The sequence below is a fragment of the Monodon monoceros genome, unplaced genomic scaffold, assembly GCF_005190385.1.
Source record: "Monodon monoceros isolate NGI ecotype Baffin Bay Population unplaced genomic scaffold, NGI_Narwhal_1 Super_Scaffold_1, whole genome shotgun sequence".
Taxonomy (NCBI): Eukaryota; Metazoa; Chordata; class Mammalia; order Artiodactyla; family Monodontidae; genus Monodon; species Monodon monoceros.
The window spans coordinates 82363980-82388003 of NW_021703765.1; the positions used below are offsets into that span (position 1 = coordinate 82363980).

The following is a 24024-nucleotide window of genomic DNA, read 5'->3' on the forward strand; positions in this document are numbered from 1 at the left end:
TCTGTGACTGGCTCAGCCTGGCTGGGTTGTGATCTGCTGGTCTCTCTGGAAATCTCCGAGAGTGTGAGCCTGGACGCCCAGGCTTCTCTTGGCAGGGCTGAGCCAGTCTCGTCTCTGCCAGATCTTAGCTTGCGCCTTTCAACCCCCCTGTTTTCTACATTCTGATTTTGGAGAAATTGGTGAGGTCATCGTTGGCATTTTTCTTTTTCCCTTCCCCTGGAGCCTCAGAGATAAAAAAACTCTCAGCTGCGGGTTTTTATACCTTGAGGTCTCAGTTCACAGCATTCTTTGATAGAAAAATTTCTTTTCTTAGGGAAATTTTCAGAAGTACTTTCAAGATAAGTTTGGAAAACACAAACCCTGCAGACCCCTCATTCCCCTGAGAATATGCTCATCCTGCCACAATGCCTTTTTTTAATGTGACTAATTGATGTGCAAACCCCCGAACACCTAAGCTTGTGACTCCAGCGCCTGTGCCGATGGAGCCTCGTTCCCAGCACTTCTCTCCACCAGGTTCAGTGTCTGCAGTCAGAGCTAGTGCAGGAGGCTGGGCAACGCGATATGCTGGGCTCTCACCAGATGAACAGCTCTTAATCCCTCCGGGGCCACCGTTTGATGACTAGGAAGTGCTTGGATCTTTTCCTGAATTCAAAAGCGTTCGTGGCGCTTTGAAAATCTCCCAATGTTGAGGGGTAAAAAGCTAAAATGAACACATTTCCCAGGTAAGCGTATGCTAAACTTTACAACAAACCATAATCTTGGGCCTCATTTGCTGGCGTGGTTTTGATAGGGGGCATGATTTTGGAAGCACTTGTCTATCAGGGTAGAATCACACCTTGTTGAATGTGATTTGGTTGGGGATTTATCATGGAGGTGACCCAACAAGCAGAATGCAGGAATTGACTGGTGATGCTTGGCTGATGAGCGGGGAGATGAGGCTGGATGGGAGCGGGTGTCCGTGGGTCTGTTGTGGAGGGCTGTCCTGAACATCTCGGACGAAGGTGAGTTGAAGTCTGGTGGGCCGGAGGCAGCCAGTGAGGCCCGACCATCTTGTAAACACCGTACAAACCTTACTGTTCTACCAGTCACTGTTTTTTTTTGTTTTTGTTTTTGTTTTTTTGCGGTACGCGGGCCTCTCACTGTTGTGGCCTCTCCCGTTGCGGAGCACAGGCTCCGGACGCGCAGGCTCAGCGGCCATGGCTCACGGGCCCAGCCGCTCCGCGGCATGTGGGATCTTCCCGGACCGGGGCACGAACCCGTGCCCCGTGCATCGGCAGGAGGACTCTCAACCACTGTGCCACCAGGGAAGCCCCCAGTCACTGTTTTTGACAGGATTTTGCACAGGAGTCTGTCTCTTCCACAAAGACCTCCTCGAGGGCAGAGACACTTGGGTTTGCTTTATGTCCTCAAAGCCCTGCCGGGAACCCAGCATGTATCACCACTGAGTGTTAACCTCAGACTCGCTGTGACCTCTCTGTGCCTTTGAGATGGATCCTCGTCCTCTGTGGGCTGTGCAAGAGTTGCATTCTCTGAGGTCTTTTTAGCACCAAGACTTTAAGATTCTCTAAGGAAGGCATGTGTTTTGGATGAGCTAGGAAGGGAAGAAGCACAGTGGTCTCCATTCTGCCCACGCTGGCCCCGAGATCCGCCTTTGCTGGGAGGCCTGGACGATCAGTCAGTTCCGGGCTGGGTGCTGGGCACACTGCTTCGGAGAGAGGAAGAAATAACATCCCAGCCATGGTCCAACTAGGGAGGTGAGACTGATCTGCATGAAGAAAGAATTGATAAGAATAAAGGAGCCTGAGAGCAAAGCCTCATGATCAGAACTTGACAGTGAATTAAGGAATCTCCTCAGAGTGGAGCTTTCAGTGTAGTGATGGGCATGATGGATGGGTGAGGCGGGAGGGGCTCACAAGACCTTCCCATCCCTGGTTGTACAATCCTGAGCAGAGCACTTCCTCTCTCATGTTTCTGCGTAGTTCCCGTATGTCTACAAGGTACCAGGCCTTGCGCCACGGGCCTGAGCTGCAGAAAATCAAATAAGGCAACATGCTTGTCCTTAAAGGCTTGCCTTATCATCTAGGAGGGGCCGAGAAGTAAGCATTACTATATTAAATCATAGTCTATGAAGGTACAAAGGTGGATAGAAGGTTCCTCGAGCCAAGATCCATGGACTTACCTCCTAGAAATCTTCATGAGAATTGTTTGACTTTGCATATCCATTTTTTATGATAGTCTATAGACTGTGTAAGCAACATGCACCATTGTCAGTAGACCCAATCACTGCCACTTGATTTCAGTTCTAATGTTTGGATTTGTGTCCATGATTGTATGAGGGGCCCAAAGGACTTGGAGCTGTATCACATGAATAGTTTAACTCTTGAGAATTCAACTATATGCATTTGGCCCAAAATAACGCAGTGTCCTTACATTTACATGCATACATATACACATATATGGGTAGAAACTGTGCATCTTTTAATCTGGTTATCTCTGTTCCTCTGCCTGGTAAAGTATTCGTCAGTGTATATTGGCACAACTGGTGGGGGGCACTTGAGCACAATGGGAAGAGTCTCCCCATCTTCCAGATGTGTGATGCCTTCTTCTGGTGGCCAAGCAAGTGAGTGGTGATGGTGTCAATGACCTCTTGCCTTCAGGAAGACGTTAAAGACTGAACTGAGGCCTCCAAGAAACCCTTGACTAATGAAATGTTAGAAGAACTGGAAGATACTTTTACAGAAGGTGTAGGTGATAAAGCACACAGGGAGAGCCAACACACTATAAATTGCTCGAGTGTTCTGAGCAGAGAGAAATAATTGAATAATTTGCATATACCACCCATCTGTACAATTGCACGCTACCTATAGTTTTATATATATATGTTTTATATATCTATATTTATCTATCTATCTATATATCTTAACGCATACATGTTATTACATATTCTTTGTATTAAAAATCAGTGTATTAAAAATCACCAGTGTGCCTGGTGAATGAAAATAGGGATTTTCTTGTATAATACTGGTTGGGTGCAATTTTGCTTCAGTTAACTTTAGAACCCAACTGCTGTTTGCATGGGACATTGAGAAAAGAAAGAGGTATGTTATAGGCAAATGCTGTATTTGTGCCAGCTGAAGGCCAATTGACATTACAAATGAAGGAGCACAAACTCAGGTTAAATTACCTGCTCAGAATCACACGGTATTATTCAGCACACTTCAGTAATGTTCTAGGGGAAAAAAAAGATGATGGAGGTGGTATGTTTACTTATCGAAGGGAACGGGTAGACAGTTATGACTCAGAGAGGGGGATGCCTCTGACCAGCGAAAGCATAGTCTGGGGACCCACTGGGGACAGGAGAGCTGTTACGTCCTAGAGCTTCTTATTGTATAAATCTTACTGTATAAATTTTAATGAGGGAACTTAGTCACCAGGAGCACATAGCTGTTTGCTAGGGTCAGGCAGGCCTCTTTTTTTTTTTTTTTTTTTTTTTGGCGGTACGCGGGCCTCTCACTGCCGTGGCCTCTCCCGTTGCGGGGACGCGCAGGCTCAGCAGCCATGGCCCACGGGCCCAGCCGCTCCGCGGAACGCAGGATCCTCCCGGACCGGGGCACGAACCCGCGTCCCCTGCATCGGCAGGCGGACTCTCAACCACTGTGCCACCAGGGAAGCCCAGGCAGGCCTCTTTTTAATAAAGCAGCTTAAATTTAACTCAAACTGGTTACTTTAGATACAACGGAGTCCCCCTAGTGCCCTAAATGGCAGTTTTTTATTATACTTCTGCCTAAAGACTGAGACTTTTGCCCCATAGGGGAGACAGAGGATATGGAACTGTGTAGAGTTTCCGCAGTGGCTGCTGTCCCCCTCCCGAGCCAGCTGTCCTTTGGATGCTGCTAGCTCTTCCCTTGAGGGCCCAATGGGATTCGTACAGCAAGCCCGGGGGTTACAAGCTCCGTTGTTTACAGGCTCTAAAGCTTCACACTCACACCAGCCCCTATGGGGCCTTTAGCAAGTCAGTACAGTTTTTCCCTTGGATTCTTTTTTTTTTCTAGCTTATATGACATCCAGCAGGGTCCACCCTGGGGAAGCAAATGCTCGATTTCTCTTCCTCCCTGTGGGCATGTGTCTGTCTCCAGATTCCAGGTTAGTTTGTAGCCCTGCATCAGCAGTTCTCTGATGGGTTTAAGAAAAGCTTTTAATCTGCAGTTTGGTAAGGGCAAGAGAAGTGCTCTTTTCAGCCATCTACCTCTCTGAACTGAAACTGGAACTTGGCTGACTTGATTTTGTCTGTGATTTTTATCAAGCAGAGGATAAGCCAGGCCCCTCATTTGAAGAATACTTTAAGTGAAAACTGAGAATGAACTGAATACAGAGAAGGGATCAGCGGTTACTGGAGCAGCTGTTTGACCAATAGAAAGGGACAGTGTTGGGTCAGAGTACATCGCTTGGGACACTGGCCCTCCATTACTGGCTAGGTGACCTAACTGAGCATTCATCTCCTCATCTGTAAAATGGGTAAAGGATAACTTTCCCACAATGCTCCAGTGCAGGATTTTTTTCAGATTAAGGGCCAGTTTTTATGGGATCTCACCAGCATTTTGTAAAAAGTGAAGGAATAGAATGGACTGGAATGGAATGGCACAGAGTGGAGTGGAGTGGAATAGAATGGGATGGGATAAAACAGAAGAGAAAATTCAGAGTGACTTGCAAGTAATGAGGTTAAGTATTTTTTCATGAAACTTTGGCTTTTGCCTTTATGTATACTTTTTATGTATTGGTCCTAATGTAAGATGTATTTTCTAATGTGGGCTGTGCTTCAAACACTATTTGAGACACATTGTCATAGACTGTGTCAGTTAGTTACACCTGCATAACAAACAGCCCCAGTATCTTAGTCACATGCCACCACGAGCTTTTTTTTATTGCTCACAGGTCTTCAGATCAGCTGGGGTTCACCTCATCAAGGTTGCAGACACCAAGAGGGCAAACCCAATCCTTTAATTATGTTTTTTTTTTTAACTTTTTATTTTATATTGGAGTAGAGTTGATTAACAATGTTGTGTTAGGTTCAGGTGTACAGCAGAGTGATTCAGTTATACATATACATGTATCTATTCTTTTTCAAATTCTTTTCCCATTTAAGTTGTTACATAATATTGAGCAGAGTTCCCTGTTCTGTGTTTTCAGTATTTTATGGAGAATTTTTTGTTAAAATTCTGCTGGGCAAAAGGAGTCATTTGCCCAAACCCAACGTTGTTGAGATAAAGCATATTTTACCTCTGGTGGGGGGAACCACAAATTCACAAGGCAGAGGGTGAGGGTGCAGTGTTGGGTATGGCACTGAAATGTACCACATGACGCAATCGAGAATGTCAGGTGGAGGGGGAAATTCCCTGGCGGTCCAGTGGTTAGGACTCTGTGGTCTCACTGCTGAGGGCCCAGGTTCAATGCCTGGTCAGGGAACTAAAATCCCACAAGCCATGTGGTATGGCCAAAAAAAAAAAGAGAGAGAGAGAGACTGTCAAGTGGGATAAATTGTAAAATGCTGTATGTGTCAGGTTTCGTCTTTAAAGGTGTACCCCTCCTTCCTCCTTCCCATCTGTCCCCCTGCCGTGGGCTGAAGAGAAAGGTCATACATATGTAAGAGAATTCCTCACTTACCTTCACCTTTGGGTCCCGAAAATGTTCCTTGATGTCTCCTTCTTTTTTTTTTTTGCCGTACGCGGGCCTCTCACTGCTGTGGCCTCTCCCGTTGCGGAGCACAGGCTCCGGACGCGCAGGCTCAGCGGCCATGGCTCACGGGCCCAGCCGCTCCGCGGCACGTGGGATCTTCCCAGACCGGGGCACGAACCCGTGTCCCCTGCATCGGCAGGCGGACTCTCAACCACTGAGCCGCCAGGGAAGCCCAATGTCTCCTTATTACTGAGAAAGACTTCCCTCTGTTTTGCTGCCAGTGTGCAATCTATTAATTTGCATGTCTGTATATGTTGATTTTTTCCTGTTTCCAATTTTTGTAACTAGACTGAAAAATCTCTCTAGACACGACTTGTTCTCTTCTGTACTTTACCTTCTTGTTACACAACAGGTATTGGTCAGGGGTGTTGGAAGACAGTATTATATCAGTGACTTACATTTAGTGATCACTCAGGAAATGGTGTTTTGTTTTTTTTTTAAGCTGTGGTTTTCTTTTTTTATTTTTTGAAGATGTTGGGGGTAGGAGTTTATTAATTTATTAATTTATTCTTGCTGTGTTGCGTCTTCGTTTCTGTGCGAGGGCTTTCTCTAGTTGTGGCAAGCGGGGGCCACTCTTCATCGCGGTGCGCGGGCCTCTCAGTATCGCGGCCTCTACTTGTTGCGGAGCACAGGCTCCAGATGCGCAGGCTCAGTAGTTGTGAGCCTCACGGGCCTAGTTTCTCCGCGGCATGTGGGATCCTCCCAGACCAGGGCTCAAACCCGTGTCCCCTGCATTAGCAGGCAGATTCTCAACCACTGCGCCACCAGGGAAGCCCAAGAAATGGTGATTTTCTTTGATTGTTTTTTGCTTGAAGCTGCAGGTGACAGGCAACTCATTTCTTCGCTCATCTCAGTCTCCGAACTCAGAGTGGGTATTTGGTGAGTTTGGCATTAGTACGGGGCCATTGGGTTGTATAATGCACGCTGGAAACTCTTGTGTCGACTTAGCATGGAAGAGCTGGACCGAAGATGAGCACCCAGAAAACACTGGCTGTCTGTTAAGTGATTTTTGTGGTTCATCTTATTTAACACTTAGGGCAGGAATTATCATCCCTTGTCTCATTTCTCTGTGTCCCGTGCTGGAAAGCGTCCTTGCAAAAGCTTTCCGTATCACACTCCCCCACTTCCCATTCTGTCATGAACCCACACCATCAGAGGTTTTCCTCTTCTCCGCTGAAGTCCCCTTGTCAGGGTCTCCAGGGTTCACGGCCAATTCCAACGGTTAGCTTTGAGTCCACAACTGACTCGACTTCCTCTCAGTGTTTCATATCAATCCCACCCTGTCTTCGGAGAATCTTCACCACTTACCTCTGAGATACCATCCTCTCTCTGGCCTTTCCTTCTTTTTTTTTTTAGTTTTTAAAAATGTTTTGGCCTTGCCGCGCGGCATGTGGGATCTTAGTTCCACGAGCGGGGATCGAACCCGAGCAGGGATCGAACCCGAGTTCCCTGCAGTGGAAGCACGGAGTCTTAACCACTGGATCGCCAGGGAAGTCCCCCTGGCTTTTCCTTTTTAACAAATTGGCCCCATGTTGTCAGGTCCTTATATCCATGAGCTCTAAGTGTTAGCAGGTTCAAGGCTGAAATGTGGGCTATGATTCAATCTCCTGGCTTTAAATACTGCGTTTGCTGGCATAATCCAAGTTTATTTCTTCAGCTTGAGCCCTTCTCCATGGACTCTGCACTTGTGCTTCCAACTTCTTACCTCACGTCTTCATTCAGATGTCTGATAAACATTTCACATTTAGTATTTTTGAAATGGAACTCCGGATTCTTTCTCTCTTCCCCACATCTGCCTTCCTGCAGGCCTCCCTTATCACAGGGATGGCAATGCCGTTTTTCTGGTTGCTCGGGCCAGAAACCTAGCAGTCATCTGTGGCTTCTCCTTCTCTCACACCCAACAGCCACTCCAGCAGCAGCTCCTGCCAGGGCTGCCTTCAAAGGCATCCTGACCCTGACCACATCTCATTCCCTGCATCACACCACCCTGATGGGAACCTCTTTCACGTCTCTGTCGCATGGGCTCCCCTTCTGCCACTCCTGCTAGAGGTATTCTGTTATATCGTCCAATCATGCTACTTCCTTGCGCGCAGACCCCACAGCTTCTCATTATATTTACACAGTGGAGTACAATCCAGCCCCCCTGGCTACTTTTGTGCTCCCTTGCCCTCCTTTTTGGTCCTCGAATATGGCAAGAACACACCTGTCTCAGGGCCTTTGCACTTCCTGATCTTCTGCATGTGCTCATGACTCACTCCCCCACTTCATTCAGGCCTCTAATCAAATGTGATCTCTCCAGGGAGGCCTTCCCTGCCCATTCTAACTAAAACCATTATCACTGCTTTCTTACCTTGCTTGATTTTCCTTTTAAGCCCATCTCGCTACCTGATATTACATTTATATCTAGGTGTGTGTTGAGTTTGTCTGTCTCCCCCATTCCACAGTCAGACTGTATTGTTCATCACTCTATCCCCAGCACCTAGGACAGTTCCTGGGTCTTAATTGACATTAAATCAATATTTATTGAATGAATGAATGATTTATTCTTATTTTACAGATGAGGGATCTGTGGCAGAGAAAAGCTATGTCAAAATACACTGGGACCCTGAGCTTGCTCTCTCCATCCTCCAATGATAGGATGGGAGGGAGTCCAAGCTGGAAACTTCGGGTACCCATGGGTTCACGGATGTAGAATCTGAGCCCGGAGATGGAGAGTGACTTATTCAGGCATGATGAGGGGAAAAGTTTGGACAAGGACCCAGGTTACTGGACCTCAGGCTGAGGCACCGAGCTGCTGCTTCCAGTTCCTTCTGCCTGGTCTTGAGTACTAGCTATCAAGCTGGCCTCTAATTAATTGATACCTCATGCTTACTGACACCTCAGTGGTGGCCTGGGGCCAGGGGCAGAGGGAGCAATGGACCAAAAAGGGGCACAAGGGATGTTTCGGGAGGATGGGAGTGTTCTGTGTCCGAGCATGACAGTGGTTTCACAGCGCATGCACCGTCAGTCTCATCCAACTGTACCCTCCAAACGGATACGGTGCATTGAACAGAAATTACACCTTGATGAGTTTCATTTAAAAAATCCCAACGTATGTATTTAGGTCTTGCCTTTCCCAATCAGGTCTTCCTTCTGTGGGCTGTACGGAGGGGGTAACACACAGTTTGAGGACCCCCTGCCCCCCGATTCAGAGGACCTGAGTGCGAATCCCTGCTCTGCCTCTCACCAGCTGTGATCTCTGCTCAAGCTGTCTCTCCTGGGCCTCATTTTCCCCATCTACGACATAGGGACAAAACCCTTAACGAATGGGATGTCTGGAGGATTTAATGGCTATCATTCTGTGTAAAGTTTTAAAAACAATGCATGATGCATAGTAACCACCCAATACATGATAGCTATTATTTTTGCTCTTTGTACTTCTTGGGGATATAAAAGCTTAAGGTAAAATGAATATTTTTTGAGTACCCACTGCTCCTCAGACAAAATGTACTTGCTAAACTTGGTAATAAATACAAAATGTTTGATTTGATAATTGAATTGAAAGGTGTTTTTTCTTTACATAGTTTCTTTTTGCCTATCTTAATATGTAATTCAGCATTTATCGTGAATTTGTGAGAAACATACTCTTTGATTATATAGCTTCCCCCCCATTCCTCAAATCTTTTTATTCTTCATTAATACACAAACACACATAACATATATTTATAAAATTAGTATTAACGCGTCCATATAATTCTAAAAATTTTTAACTTTATTGAAGTATAGTTGATTTAAGATGTTGCGTTAGTTTCAGGTGTACAGCAAAGTGATTCAGTTATATAAGTGTGTCCGTATAATTTTAACTCCATTTTTTCACTAAATATTATATCATGATTATTTTTCCTTTCTCTTAAATTTTATTTAAATTTATTCTAGGATTCATAGTGTTTCATTTGTGCGCACTGCTCTTTCTTGAACTAGGCATTGTTTCATTTTTATTTTCATTACGAACATTGCAGAAGGCTCCCTTCACTTAATTCAGCTTAAACAAACACCATCTACCCTTCTTTAACTTCTCTTACCAAGTTGCCAAGGAGAGAGACTGCTTCCATTGCCATGATGATGTAGCTTTTTTCTTTCGAACACATTTCTCAAGACGGGGAGGGGTTAATTAAGAGGGAAGCCCTGTACAGCAGGGGCAGCTCCTACGGTGCAGACACAGACGCATCAGCCGTCTGGCAGACGCAGCGGGAGGGCACTGAAGCACAGACTCAGTACTTGCTTCTTTCCTAAATAGAAAATGAAGCGAACGCTGTATCTCACAAGATCCCCAAAGGAAACATATTTACATCGGGAGACCACCGTTTGCCTCTGTTACTCTAAAGTACTGAAACTGTGAAAGTGTAATTTGACAGTAAAACAATGAACCTCCAAAGGCAGCCTCCCTAAAATGACATTGACAGGCCATCTGGCACATGCTCACAGATTAACCTGGCACGAACCGTCATTTTCAATCTCCACGTACCTGTCCTCAGCCCTTCTTACATTAGGATTCACGGCATTTGCTGTTCCAGCTTCCTCTGGGGGCTCAGAGAGCCCTGAAGGTATCTTTTGGTTGAGTGGTGGGAACCTGACTCTAATCTTTACCTCGCAGTGTCTAGCTGTCTCTTCCAAAAACACACACGCCCTCACCGTGTGACATGACACAGGTCAGGTCTCTCAATTCCTAGCCAGAAGGCCGAATCCGCCACGGGGAATCCAAACTTCTCATCTCATTGACCTCAGACTTCCTTAGGATTTGGACTAGGTTTCTTCTACCAGCCTATCTCCTCTCATGATATCCAGAGCATCACACTGCCTAAGCCACCTTCTCCCACTTCTAACCCAGACACAGGCTACTCCTGGGGCACAAGAATGAATGGGACCCAGAGGAAACCAGTGTCATATTCACATTGAACACCTATGTATTGAACACTTTATGTGGGCCATCCCTGCGCTAGAAGTGGAGACACGGGAGATAAGAGGAGACAGGTCCGTGGTCTCAAGCGGATCACTTCCAGGTGGAGAACAGAGATAGGAAACAAGTAAACAACCAGGAGCATGCAGAGAGTGGTAAATATTGAAAAGTAAATCATAAAATATAACACGGATAGAGCAATCCAGCGTAACTAACATAGTGTAAGCCATATGACTTAAGCAATATGAATAGTATAATATACTGTCAGTGACACAGAAATAGTGTAAATATAGTTTACATAGCAGCACACGCAGCAAATTAGAGGAGAGTAGTAGAGTGACCAGGTGAGGGGCGTGCAACTTTACATTAGAAATGACTCAAGCAAATCCCTTCTGAGAATTGACATTTGAGCTGAGTTCTTACATCATTTAGGCCACTTTCGGTGGCAAGTAACAAAATACCATGGACCAAAATGGCTTTGACAACAACAGAAAGAAAAACACACGATAAGAAGTTGAAAAGTCAGGTGGTTCCAGGTGGGCTGGTCCGGTGGTCCATCCAGGTGGTCACTGAGGCTGCGGTTCCTTCCGTCTCTCTCTCCTTCCATGCTCGCCGTGTCAGCCTGGTCCTTGGCCAGCCCTCCAAGGCTCTGAGATCACCATTGCAGCTCCTGTTGTCACCTCCCATGTGGCAGTATCCAGTGGGAGAAGGAGGGACCACTTTCTGGGCATCTCGGAGCCAGGAGGCCCTTCCCAGAATCCCCAGCAGACTCCTCACGCCTCCTTGGCCAGAATTGTGTCACATGCCTTTCCCTAAGCCAGTCGCTGGCCAGGAGCATCTGGCTGGACAGAAAGGAGGAAGATGTGCGTGTGTGTATGTGATGGGGCAGCGGTGCTGGCGTGTGATTGAGTGGCCCATAGACAGCCAGTTATATCTGCCTCAGACCTGAATGACAGGCAGGTCTCAGTTACAGGAAGATTGCGCTAAGGCCTCCGGAGGGGGATAAGCTCAGGAGAGCCACGGGAGAGAAGACCCATGGGGGACTGGTGGGGAGTCTGTGCAGGGTGGGCAGGGAGGGAAGCGCAAAGGGAGCCTGGAGAAGGAGGTAGTACCAGGTCCTTAGGTCTTGTAAGCTGTGATCAGGAGTTTGGACTTTGCCCCGTGTACCATGGGAAGTCTCTGGCGGGGACTGACGTGAACAGGCAGGGGGTATAGCACTGGGCCAGGCGTCAGCAGTCCTGGGGGCTGGCGGGCATCATTACACACACAGGTGAAGCCCTGGGAAGTGATGTTCCCTTTCTCTACACTGGATTCGGTCCAGGTAAAATGAAAATCATGATGCCCGCCCCACAGAGTTATTTGTGGGGCTTAAGGCTTTGAGAGGGGCAGGCAGTGAGGTCCCACACCAATAAGAGATACCTACTGCAGTTAATTTTCATTATTTGCAGTAGTTATGTCTTACAAAGTCACTGCAAACACTGAATTAGCAAATACTAAACCATTCCTTCGAGAGGAAGTACACACGTGCACACATACATACATCTCATATAGATCATAATAATCCTGAAAATTCAGGACAGTTGAGGTCTGTACTGTAGAAGGTAGGATGGGGAAAGTTCTAGCAATAGGTGATGCCCACCTGAGCCGGGGGAGGCTGAGGGCGGAACCCCCTGCTGCATTCACTGTAGAGTTCTTGTCAGTAAGGAACCTTGTTCTCTTGAGATAGGTCTGCATGTAGCCACTGAGCGCAGGGATCTTTAGGGGTCTTATCGAATGTCTCCCGGGGCAGTGCTCTGGAGGGAAGGCAGGGGTTTCTGTAGAATGGGTCTTCCACCCCTTTTTAAGTACTTAAGGAAGGGCAGTCGGGCTCAGCATTGGGTCCCCATCGCAGGAATTGAAAATAAGAACATGGCGCTCCATTCCATTTTCTGCTCTAATAGAAAATCTTGTTCTGATTGCTCTCTTTACAATCCTGGGCACAATAATGCAGATTTACATCCCTCAAACATGCCCTAAAAGACAGCTGATTTGCTCATCTCATGGTTTTTCTTCTCCCTTTTAAAAAGTAAAGCAGACAAAGAGAGGGGACGGGCGAAGTAGATTCTTTTAAGCTTCGAAAAGTGATTGAATTGTCTTTTTTTTTTTTTGCGGTACGCGGGCCTCTCACTGTCGTGGCCCCTCCCGTTGCGGTGCACAGGCTCCGGACGCGCAGGCTCAACGGCCATGGCTCACGGGCCCAGCCGCTCCGCGGCATGTGGGATCTTCCCGGACCGGGGCACGAACCCGTGTCCCCTGCATCGGCAGGCGGACTCTCAACCACTGCGCCACCAGGGAAGCCCCTGAATTGTCTTTTTTCAACTCCCACTGGAATTTCAAGGGGAGAAACACATTAGCTGCCACTTTCCGCTGACATCTGCGGGCAGATTTGCTGCTCAGCGTAGTAGAGCCTGGAGGGCAAGGGGCTGTGGAAGGCTAAGTTCTGACAGGATGGGAAGCGGCTCCCCAGATGAACTCAGCCTGATGCAGTTTCCCTCCAGCATGGCTGCTCATTGCTTTGTGGCCCAGGGTTATCAGGTCAGTGTCACTGTGATTTCTGCCCATCGTCCCATTAGTGGCCTTGGTTAATTATGCTTAAAGATTCCTAAAGACGTTGGTGCCATTGTGAGGTGGCAATGCCAGGGACCTGTGTCTGCGAGGCTGATGCGGGAAGGGGTTTAAGCATCTCGTTAGTTATCTTCTCCTCAGTCTTTGATTTCACTCTACAGTGAACCAGGCTCATCTTTTCCTTCTCGTGGGAGAAAATTCACATTCACGCCCTTTTTTTGGGGGGAGGAGGGAGGTGATGATCATTTGTCCCGAACAACATGGAGGTTTGTTCTTTGAGTTTCGACCTCGGCAGTGCTGACATTGCTCTGAGCCGTTCACCTGTTCACATGGAGGGGGCAGTTGGACGTGTGCACCTGGGGCTTGGAAGGGAGGCCGGGGCTGCAGGTACTGCAGTCTTCGTTTGTGGCTTGCAAAACGGGCTGCCTGGTGGCATTCCAGGTGAACTGGGGAGTCCTGACAGCAGCCCAGCACCACACGGTACCCCTCAAAGTAGTGTGTGACCTCCAGCCAGTGACGTCGCATTGCTGGCCTCAGGTTCTTCATCTGTAAAATGAGATTGTGGACCCCTGGCAGTTTTATGGTTCTGTGATGAACTGAGTGTTGGTTTTGTGTCGTCTGCACATAACGTGACCTTTGCTCCCTCCCCCCGCCCCACCCAGATACATACGTAAAAGACATTCATTCTCCTGGTGGTCCAGGAGAGAAAGTCATCAACGTTTTCCTTGCTTATCCGGAAGACGTGAAGTGAAATGGGGGCTTACGTTGTCTAACAGCCAACCGGCGAATGCATGCACTCTAAAGGGTGCCTCCACGTGCTGAGTCAGAAGTCCGTAACAAAATGCTGCGTCCTCACCTCCATCCTGCAAAATTACAGTGTAATGGGGCAAAAATAATTACGTCCACATTTCTAGTGCATTCCTTGAGTATTTTCCTGCAAGGATTTTAATCTAGTACAAACTCTCTTGGTTTTTCAGGGGAAAAAAAAATCCCCTTTATGGCTCGACTCAAGTGTTGTTTTAGAAACATATAGATACCTTTCCAAGCATCTCCAGATACGGTGCAAGAGTGAAATGTGTTGCAAGTGGGGTTTGATTAGCGGTGGTTTGAGTACATAAAGGAGGTGAGGTAAAGGGAAAAACACACACGCAGAAGGCAACAAAGGTTATGGAACTCCATTAAATTATGTTCATGATTTTACTTGTCAGTGGTTCGTAATACAAAATGGTTTTCCTGGAGTCTATTTCTCAGCGTTTGTCCCTGATTAGTGCCTACAAGTTACCTTCTGTTCAAGTCACATTCTCCTGGTTGTCTTGGGTCTCATAAATCAGAGCTGTTGCAGTTCATGGACTTTCATTGTCAGGTCTTGCACGGGCTTCTTCCTGCTGACGCATCTGGAGATTCTGTCCCCTCCCCCAAGGTCTCCAACGGCTGCGATTCGATTTTTGTGAATGGGAAGGAGATGAAGAGCAAAGTGGACACGATCGTGAACTTCACCCACCAGCACTTCACCTCCCAGTTAGAGGTCACCGTCTGGACGCCCAGACTCCCCCTGCAGGTCGACATCTCGGATACCGAGCTGAGCCAGATCAAAGGGTGGAGGATCCCAGTGGCTTCCAACCGAAGGTGAGGAACCAAGGGGTTGGGGGAATGAAGTTCATCGAGGACTGTGGTTCTCAGGTTCCTGGGGCTCCGATCTGAGGCAAACGTCCTCAGGGACCCAGGCCCTAGGGAAGCTGCATCCACAGTGGGTAATAGTGGGATCGGAGTCCAGATGGATCTGACTTGGGTACTTACTTTGACAGGAGGCGATTATAACAGGGATAATAATCATCTCTACCTCATAGAATACTTGCTAGGATTCAGTAAAACGATGCAACTCATAAGAAGCACCTAGCACAAGGCCTGGCATTTAAGGGAAGAGCTCTTATGCTACTTTTTTTTTTTTTTTTTTTTTGCGGTATGCGGGCCTCTCACTATTGTGGCCTCTCCCGTTGCGGAGCACAGGCTCCGGACGCGCAGGCTCAGAGGCCATGGCTCATGGGCTCAGCTGCTCCGCGGCATGTGGGATCTTCCCGGACCGGGGCACGAACCCACGTCCCCTTCATCGGCAGGCGGACTCTCAACCACTGCGCCACCAGGGAAGCCCAAGGGCATATTTAGTTTTAAAGGAAGCTGCCAGACTATTTTCCAGAGAGGCTGCTCCATTTTTCATTCCCACCAGCAGTGTGTTAAGTCATCCAGTGACACACACATCCACATCCTTACCAGTGCTTCAAAAGGTTACCTGCAGTGTGGTACCATTCATGATGATATAGGAAAGAGAAAGATTAGTGGTTGCCATGAGTTAAAGATGGTGTAGAAGTGTAAGGCAGCACACAGGACACCCCTGTTGTGACGGACCAGTTCTGTATCTCGGTTATGGTGATGGTTACGTGAATCTGCATGTGATAAAAATCACATAGAACTACATATACACACACACAAATGGGTATTCATTAACCTGTCGAAATCTGAATAAGCTCTGTGGTTTGTACCAACGTCAATTTGCTGGTCTGGGTATTGTACCACAGGTATGCAAGACGTTAAATCTGGGGGGCTGGGTAAACAGTGTACAGGACCTCCCTGTATGATCTTTTAAACTTGCAATGAATTTGAAATGACCTCGAAATTTAAAGTTTTTTTTTAACACAACAGAGTGCAATTGTTTTATTAATATGGTATTTCTAAAACTTCATTTATTCACTCACCACTTTTATGAGACTGCAACTTTTGAGTACCACCTAGAATACACTTACTACTGTTCTTTTTTTCAGTTTTATCTGTTTATTTAAGAGAAACTCCACATCACTATCAAAAAATAGCCAACTAGTAAAAATTAATGCAAAGAAAATAAAATATTGTTATTAAATTCTGAGTAGATACAGTTTTTTGTCTGAATTTGTCTTTATGAGCTGGGAGAGACTAGCAGGTATCAGAGAGCCCTTAAAGATCGCCTGGCACCAAACAGAGACGTTCCCTGGGATATAATCAGAATGATAGAAAAATAAAATGGAAATAACCTTTCTGTATGTCAGTCAGTGTTTTTACTGCCACCTAAAATCATCTCACTTAACAGCAAGGATACTTACCCCTCACTTTGGGAAACTCAAATTGCTAGGTGCTGGTGAAATTTTTTTCCTGTAACTAATAATCTAAACTCAAATTAATTTTTCCATTTTAAAGAGTGTTGAGGAAAAAAAAATCTCATTCCTTTTACCAGTCAAGTCTGAATTAAACTCAGTCTAAGTAAGCAATCTCCCCCCAGTATGATAATTTACTTTATATACATCACTGATAGAAGATGGCAGAACCTGTGAAAGCTAGTTTGACTTTTCTAACCTTGAGGGTTAACCTTTCAGGGAGGTGGAATGACATGTTGTTAAGAAAGTGGGTTTCAGAAGTGACATGGTGCTCGTCCCAAACTGCTAATAACGAGCTCTCTGGGCCTCATATTAACTGCTCTGATCCTTGGTTTCTTCATGTAGAACAGGAGCATGCTTCAGGGCTGTTGTGAAGAGAAATGAAGTCCGTTATAAAAAAGGAGAAAAGGGGACTTCTCTGGTGGTCCAGTGGTTAGGGCTCCACGCTTTCACTGCCGAGGGCCCGGGTTCGATCCCTGGTTGGGGAACTGAGGTCCCACAAGCTGTGCGGTGCAGCCAAAAAAATTTTTTTTTAATTTTTAGAAAAAGGGAGAGGACACCAGTAGAGGGACAGTGGCCAGGCTTGGACTCCGCATCGAGGTGACCGGTTGTGTGGCTGTGACCCAGTTGTCCCTTCTCTCTGTGCCTCGGTTTCCTCACCGGCGAGATCAGCTCCTAGAACACCCTGTCCCTCGGGGCCTGTGCAGATGACGTGGGTCACTTGTGTGTGGCTGGCAGGTGGCACATGGCCCATTTACGTCAGCTCTTTACAGGAGCATGCAGGGCAGGACCCGGCACACGCTAGGTCTAACCCAGCGCGTATAAGTCTCTGCCCCTTTCTCCCCTGACCCAAGACCCATCCACCGAGGGCCACAGACCAGTCAGTAGCCATCAAACCAGGTCCTTTCGTAAAGGACACGGGACAGGTGTATCTCGAGGAGAAGGTTCTAGAATGGCCGAGCCAGAGAGGGTTTCTCAGGGCAGGTGTGGGTAGGCGAGTAGGGGGACAGGAGGAAGGGGGAGAAGCCAGGACGCAGGTGCCAGACGTGGTTCAGTAGTTTCAACACCTCTGCGGGTCGGTGACCACTCAGATCAGGGCGGATGGGAGGTAGGAGGCTCTACCCTGATCACCTTTAGGGCCCGGAGCTCAGAGGAAGCCACTTCTGTAGAGATGGAAGGGCCTGATCCAGGGAAGGGGTTGGATGTGGGCACCGTCCCCAGGTGATGGTTCACGAGGGCCGCCCTCAGGTGTCGTCACACCTGGCCTGCATCTCCTCAAGCACACCTGCAGGGCGGTAAGGGGGGTCCTTGTCATCTCCACTCCCAAGGCGAGGTGCCCATGTGGGAGTGACTGATGGCTCAAGGCCAGCCTCCACACGGCTCTTCTGACCCCAGACCTCCCGTTCCCTCCTCTAGCCCCAGTTCATCCCCGCACGGGGGATCGTGATGAAGTTGCAGACTTCCAGAACACAGGACAGAGATGCAGCTTCTGCCCGTGCGGGGCTGGTCCCCGCACCTGGTGCTGGGTGGGCGCGGCAGGGGCCGAGCTGGGCTTCTGTGCTCCGAGCACGTGGCAGTACACGTGGCGCTCGGTGACCACCAGACAGTGCCCGGGGAATGAACGAAGGAGCAGACGGCGGGTGACCCGATGGTGAGCAGCTCACACCAAGCAAGGCAGAGTCACGGGGAATGAGGACAAAGGGGGGCGCGAGACACCTCCGCACAGCGATGACGTTTGCTCTGCCGTGTGTGTGTCCCAGGCCCGCCAGAGACAGCGAGGACGAAGAAGACGAGGAGAGGAAGGGGAGAGGCTGCTCTCTGCAGTGCCAGCGCGCCCTCGTGCGCGTCCTCACCCAGTTCGTGGCCGAGCCACCCGACTCGGGCCAGCTGAGCTACATGCTGGGCCCCGACTGGCAGTTTGACGTCACTGACCTCGTGATGGATTTCATGAAGGTGGAAGAGCCGAGAATTGCTCAGTTACAGGACGGCAGGATCCTGGTGGGCCGGGAGCCGGGCATCACCACCGTGCAGGTACAGGCACCCGCCCCTCGCCGCCTCCCACAGCCCCGGTCTGTACTGATAAGGGTCCAGGTAGATGCTGTCGTGCAGGGCGGTGTGCGCCTGTGTCAGAGAATCATGGGCAGTAACAGAGGGTTCGTCGGTTCTAACACTCTAGACTCAAATTATATCTCGTGTTGAGAAAAAAATCTCATTTCTTTGACCAAAGCTGAATTCAACACACAGTCTAAGTAATCTTTCCCCCAATATGATAGTTTGCTTTTCATGTATCACTGATAGAAGACAGTAGAACCTGTGAAAGCTAGTTTTATTTTCCTAAACTTGAGGATTAAACATTGAGCTATGTTTTACCTTAACAGTGGACAAAAAATAAAACGTATTGCACTAAAATTAATAAAAAGCGCTCTCCATTTTATTGTAGTAATAGTAAAACTATTTTCTAGCCAACGTTGACAGGATAATTCTGCAGAAGGAGTGCAGCATAGTTTTTGAATAACAAATTAAAATGTTAATTTGTTAAACGCTCAGAGCTAATTAAGTCAGATTTTAGGTTTTGCCAAAGTTAATTTTTGACAAAGCTGTACTCAACATTATGTTTTCATTTACTCTTCTATGTCTATGTAACAAATCACCACCAGTCTCCCAACTTAGAGCACCGCTAATTTATCAACTCGGAGTTCTGAAGCTCGGGAGTCCAGGTGAGCCTGGAGTACCAAGCCAAGTGTACCACAAGACTGTGGTCAAGGTGTGCTCCAGGCTGGGCTTCCGTGCGGGCTTCGGAGAAGGATTTGCTTCCCGGCTCAGGTTGCTGGCAGAATGCAGTCCCTCGCAGTGTGGGCTTGAGGCCTCTCTGTTTCCTTGTGGACTGTCAGCCAGGGCTCATTCTCTGCTCCTAGAGGCCACCTGCCTTCCTTCTCATGGGGCCTCTCCATCACCAGATTCTCACTCTTTGAATCTCTCTGACTTTCCCTTCTTCCACCAGCCAGGGAAAGCACTCTGCCCGTGTGATTACAGGGGACCCACCCGGCTAACCCAGCAGAACCTCTCTATTCTAAGGCCAGCTGTGCCATATCCTATAACATAGTCGGGAGGGTGATTTCTCATCATAGTCACAGGTTTGAGAGATTAAGCAGGACCTCTTGGGCAGGACAAGTCTAGAAATTCTGCCTACTAGATATTCCTCTCCATCTGTTAGTCACCCCCGCTTGCAAGCTAGATGGTGCATTAGGAGTGGTTTCTTAGAAGGAGAATAAGATTCTCTTTCCCACTTTGCTTTCCTGGTTTACCCTATGATGACACAACAGCCCACGCAATGGTGATTAATGGCCCGTAGTGGACATCTAACTGCCCACTGAAAAGAATAAGTGCAGGGAGAGATGGCCGAGCACCAATCCTTTAAAGTTTTACCACAATTCTGCCATTTTCACACCTAAATATTAGTTGTTGGAAAGATGTTACTCTTTGGTGCTTGGTACCCAGGTGGGCAATTTTTAGTTATTGCCTTTAGATTAAATCATGGTTTGTTTGGGTTTTTTTTTGAAAATACAGTGCTGTTATCATGATGTGAATCAAAGTAAAGAAAATGGACCAAGATGATATTTGTAAAACTCCTTCACTTGGAGAGCATAATTGAACAGGGGCGTAACGCTCACACACACAATTTCCATATGTGCACTCACGTCGGGAAACCTGGGAGAACACGGTGGTGGAAACACCAGTTAAGGAGTTTTGAATGGTGTGAGGGGCAGAGACTGAGGTGTCTCGCTGACCCTGCAGGTCCTGTCGCCTCTCTCTGACTCCATCCTGGCTGAGAAGACGGTGACCGTCCTGGAGGACCGTGTCACCATCGTGGACCTGGGCGTGCAGTTGGTGGCCGGCTTGTCTCTTTCCCTGCGGCCTCACAGGTTGGACAAAAGAGCCATCATTTCAACAGCAGCTGCCCAGGATGTGCTTCAAGCCCCACAGCAAGTAAGATTCCAGAATCCTTTCGTCCCTGGCCAGTTGAGACCACTTCTCTCTCGGTCACATCCTGCAAGGGAGATCCGTAGAGAGAGCACTCATAGCTGGGACTGGTGATTTTGAAGCTTCTTCCTGTTTATCCAGTCTGTCCTGTCTCTGAGAAAAGTACTCAGTGGCTTAGATACATTTTCCTCGTATGTGTTTCTAATCCATCAACCACATGCCCATATGCTACTTGCTTTAGAGCAGCCTTATCTGTTTTAGGCACAGTCCGCTGCTAGACCGAAGGCTCACATGTTTTCCCTTTTGCCAAAGCAGGTGCCTTTTGATACAGTAAGTAAGTCCCCTACATATGAACGAGTTCCGTTCCGAGAGTGCGTTCGTTAAGTCCAGCAAAGTTAGCCTAGGTACCCAACTAACGCAATCAGCCATATAGTACTGTACCGTAATAGGCTTATAATACTTTTCACACAAATAATACATAAAAAACAAACACAAAAAATAAGCGTTTTTTTTTTTTGTTTGTTTGTTTTTTTTGCGGTACGCGGGCCTCTCACCGTTGTGGCCTCTCCCGTTGTGGAGCACAGGCTCCGGACGCGCAGGCTCAGCGGCCATGGCTCACGGGCCCAGCCGCTCCGCGGCATGTGGGATCTTCCCGGACCGGGGCACGAACCCGTGTCCCCTGCATCGGCAGGCGGACTCCCAACCACTGCGCCACCAGGGAAGCCCCAAATAAGACATTTTTAATCTTACAGCACAGGACCGTGAAAAGTACAGTAGTGCAGTGCAACCGCTGGCACCCAGGGGCTGGCGTCGAGTGAAGAGGCAGGAAGAGTTACTGGCTGGAGGAGAGGACGAGGGAGGTGGTAGAGCACTGCTGTGGCCTATACAGTCCTGGGCAGCAAAGGACACAGAAGCACAGCCACTTGCAGAGGATACAGGCACGCGACAATGTACGCCGGACACGTGAACTAGCTTACGTGACTGGACGTGCGCACGCACGTTCGCATCTTTGAAAGTTCACAACTTGAAGGTTCGTAGGTAGGGGACTTTACTGTACTCAGAAATTCCATTTCAGCCACTTGAACAAGCATGGCTAATAGGCACCCAGTCACCACTGTTGACAATTATTGCCACCTCTCAAACTCTCCCCCATCTTTAAACTTTGACGTGTCTTTGATAAAGATACCAGGGCACTGTGCCTTTCAAGCCAGCGGGTCTCGTAATGCATCCTTCCTTAAGTGCCTCCAGCCAGTGCATGTTCCAGCGATCAGCACGGGCTTCCTAATAAAGAATGTTCAGAGGGATATTCTCTTGCGCCTGACTAGTTGCACCTGAATATGATTCAGATAAATTGTCTGATCTTTCAAAATGTTTTCACAAAGGTCAAAGTCAAATTCTGTTGTCTGGCATGCAATAAATTAATATACACTTTAATGCACTTGTTAAAGCGTATTGTTTCTCACATCAACTATAGCTATAGCTTAGGGCCGATGCCGCTTCCAGGCAGTGGCGAGAGCTATTCACGATGATAAAACGTAGAAATCAATTTTTCTCAGATTGTATGTTTAAATAATATTACATAGGAAATCGCATTTACATTTGCAGGTTTGAAGGAACCTGATTATAACAGAATGCTTTGCTTTCATTTTTCTTAGGAAGCAATAGTCAGTTCTTGGATTCTGTTCAGTGACGGTTCGGTGACACCTTTAGACATTTACGATCCCAAGGATTTTTCGGTTACTGTCTCATCATTGGATGAAATGGTGGTGTCTGTCCAGGCAAACCTTCAGTCCAAATGGCCAGTTGTCGTTGCAGAGGGTGAAGGGCAAGGGCCCTTGATTAAACTGGAAATGATGATCAGTGAGCCCTGTCAGAAGACCAAGAGGAAGAGCGTTCTTGCCGTGGGTAAAGGGAACGTCAAGGTCAAATTTGAAGTAAATACTGGTGAGCACCAAGGAGGCACCAACGACGTTGAGGGCGGCAGTCGGGAATATAAAGACCACGTGAGGAACAGCATAGAGCGCGAAGGAGGCCGGGAGAGGGCCGTGCAGCAGCGGTTCCAACATGGCGCCCCTGGCGGCCACGGGGAAAGTACCAACCAAAGCACAGCCCCGCAGTCTCCCATGGAAGGAAAGGATAAGAAGCTGCTCAAGAGTGGTGGTCCAGACGCCTTTACAAGCTTCCCCACTCAAGGGAAGTTACCGGAACCCCATAATCCTAGTGACCTTACGGTGACCTCCAGGGGGTTGACCGACTTGGAGATCGGCATGTACGCCCTGCTCTGTGTCTTCTGCCTGGCCATTTTGGTCTTCTTAATTAACTGTGTGGCGTTTGCCTGGAAATACAGACACAAAAGATTCGCCGTGAGCGAGCAAGGCGACATCCCCCATTCCCACGACTGGGTCTGGCTGGGGAACGACGTGGAGCTTTTGGAGAACCCGGTGGACGTGACCCTCCCGTCGGAGGAGTGCACGACCATGATCGACAGGGGGCTGCAGTCCGAGGAGAGGAACTTCCTTCTGAATGGCGGTTCCCAGAAGACTTTCCCTAGTCAGCTGCTCAGACCTTCTGACTTTGTCTATGAGAAAGACGTGAAAAACGAACCTCTGAGTTCGTCCGGCCCAAAGAGGAAGAGGGTCAAGTTTACGTCCTACACCACCATCCTCCCGGAGGACGGCGGTCCGTACACCAACTCCATCCCGTTTGACAGTGATGACAGCATCCAGTGGGTGTGCCCGGACATGGGGCTGGGGGCGTCCCAGGGCTTCAGAGAGTACATGGAGAGGCTGCAGGACCAGATGTAAACTCCTTTCTCATGTCTGTATTCACCTTTATGCCTTCTGCTTTTTGAATGGTGGAGCCTGAGTCTGACCAGCAATAGGGGATGAGTTAACAAAGCTTCGTTTGTGGAGGTCTGGCGGGATCCCTTTCGAAGCAGCCATCAGGGAGAGCAAAGGCAGCTGGGTTTGAAGCCAGGATGTGCCCCCAGATAAGCTACAAGGGGGTCCTGGAGAAATTCTAAGACCATGGTTTTATCTGCTGCCTGGTACTAGCTCAGTTCAAATATAATAAACCAGACCCCACAGACATTGTTAATCATCTCGTGGCAAAACAGCCGTGTGGAATTAGAAAAGACTTGGGTTTGATTTTTCTACTCCTAGACCTTTTAAAGCACAGTGGACATTTCTTGCCCTTGGCCTGAGATTGGACATACGTGAAAGATGCTGAATGTAGCCGCCCATATTTGTTACGAGCACTGCTCATTATTTTTATATATCTTTGCACCTGCACCTGGTTCCTTTGACCTCTGCAATTCTTTTTGAAACATGAAGACAAGCAATTTCATTCTTTTCTCTGAAATCTGTTTGATTTACATATGAATTTTAGTCCCTGTGATGTGCCACGTCCTGTTATTTCCTGGGTGTCTGTGCAGGCTTTCAGGGTCTTTCCAGTTTTCCTCATTGCATCCCTTAGGGGCAATGTCTAAGAAGCTTAGCCTCATGCCGTCTTTCTTTCTTTTTGTTGTTGAACTTTCTTGTATCAGACGGGGACATGGGATTTTACTTAAAATATTAATATACTGTAAGA

At 47.8% G+C, this 24024-nt stretch overlaps 1 protein-coding gene across 1 annotated transcript; it reads left to right on the plus strand.

The window, feature by feature from the left end:
- On the plus strand, positions 1-23346 carry TMEM132B (transmembrane protein 132B). Its single transcript, XM_029229919.1, has 6 exons — positions 1-61; positions 1863-1870; positions 14694-14899; positions 18216-18486; positions 20251-20442; positions 22092-23346. Exons 3-6 carry the CDS (start codon positions 14736-14738, stop codon positions 23238-23240), a joined length of 1776 nt encoding a protein of 591 aa, XP_029085752.1. The 5' UTR covers positions 1-61; positions 1863-1870; positions 14694-14735; the 3' UTR covers positions 23241-23346.
- The last annotated feature ends 678 nt before the right edge of the window (positions 23347-24024 follow it).

Excerpts from the sequence above, each read along its gene's own strand:
- TMEM132B (XM_029229919.1), top strand. The coding sequence starts at position 14,736 with ATGAAGAGCAAAGTGGACACGATCGTGAACTTCACCCACCAGCACTTC. Across the intron at positions 14,900-18,215 it reads CCAGTGGCTTCCAACCGAAG|GCCCGCCAGAGACAGCGAGG; the intron begins GTGAGGAACCAA and ends TGTGTGTCCCAG. Across the intron at positions 18,487-20,250 it reads CGGGCATCACCACCGTGCAG|GTCCTGTCGCCTCTCTCTGA; the intron begins GTACAGGCACCC and ends CTGACCCTGCAG.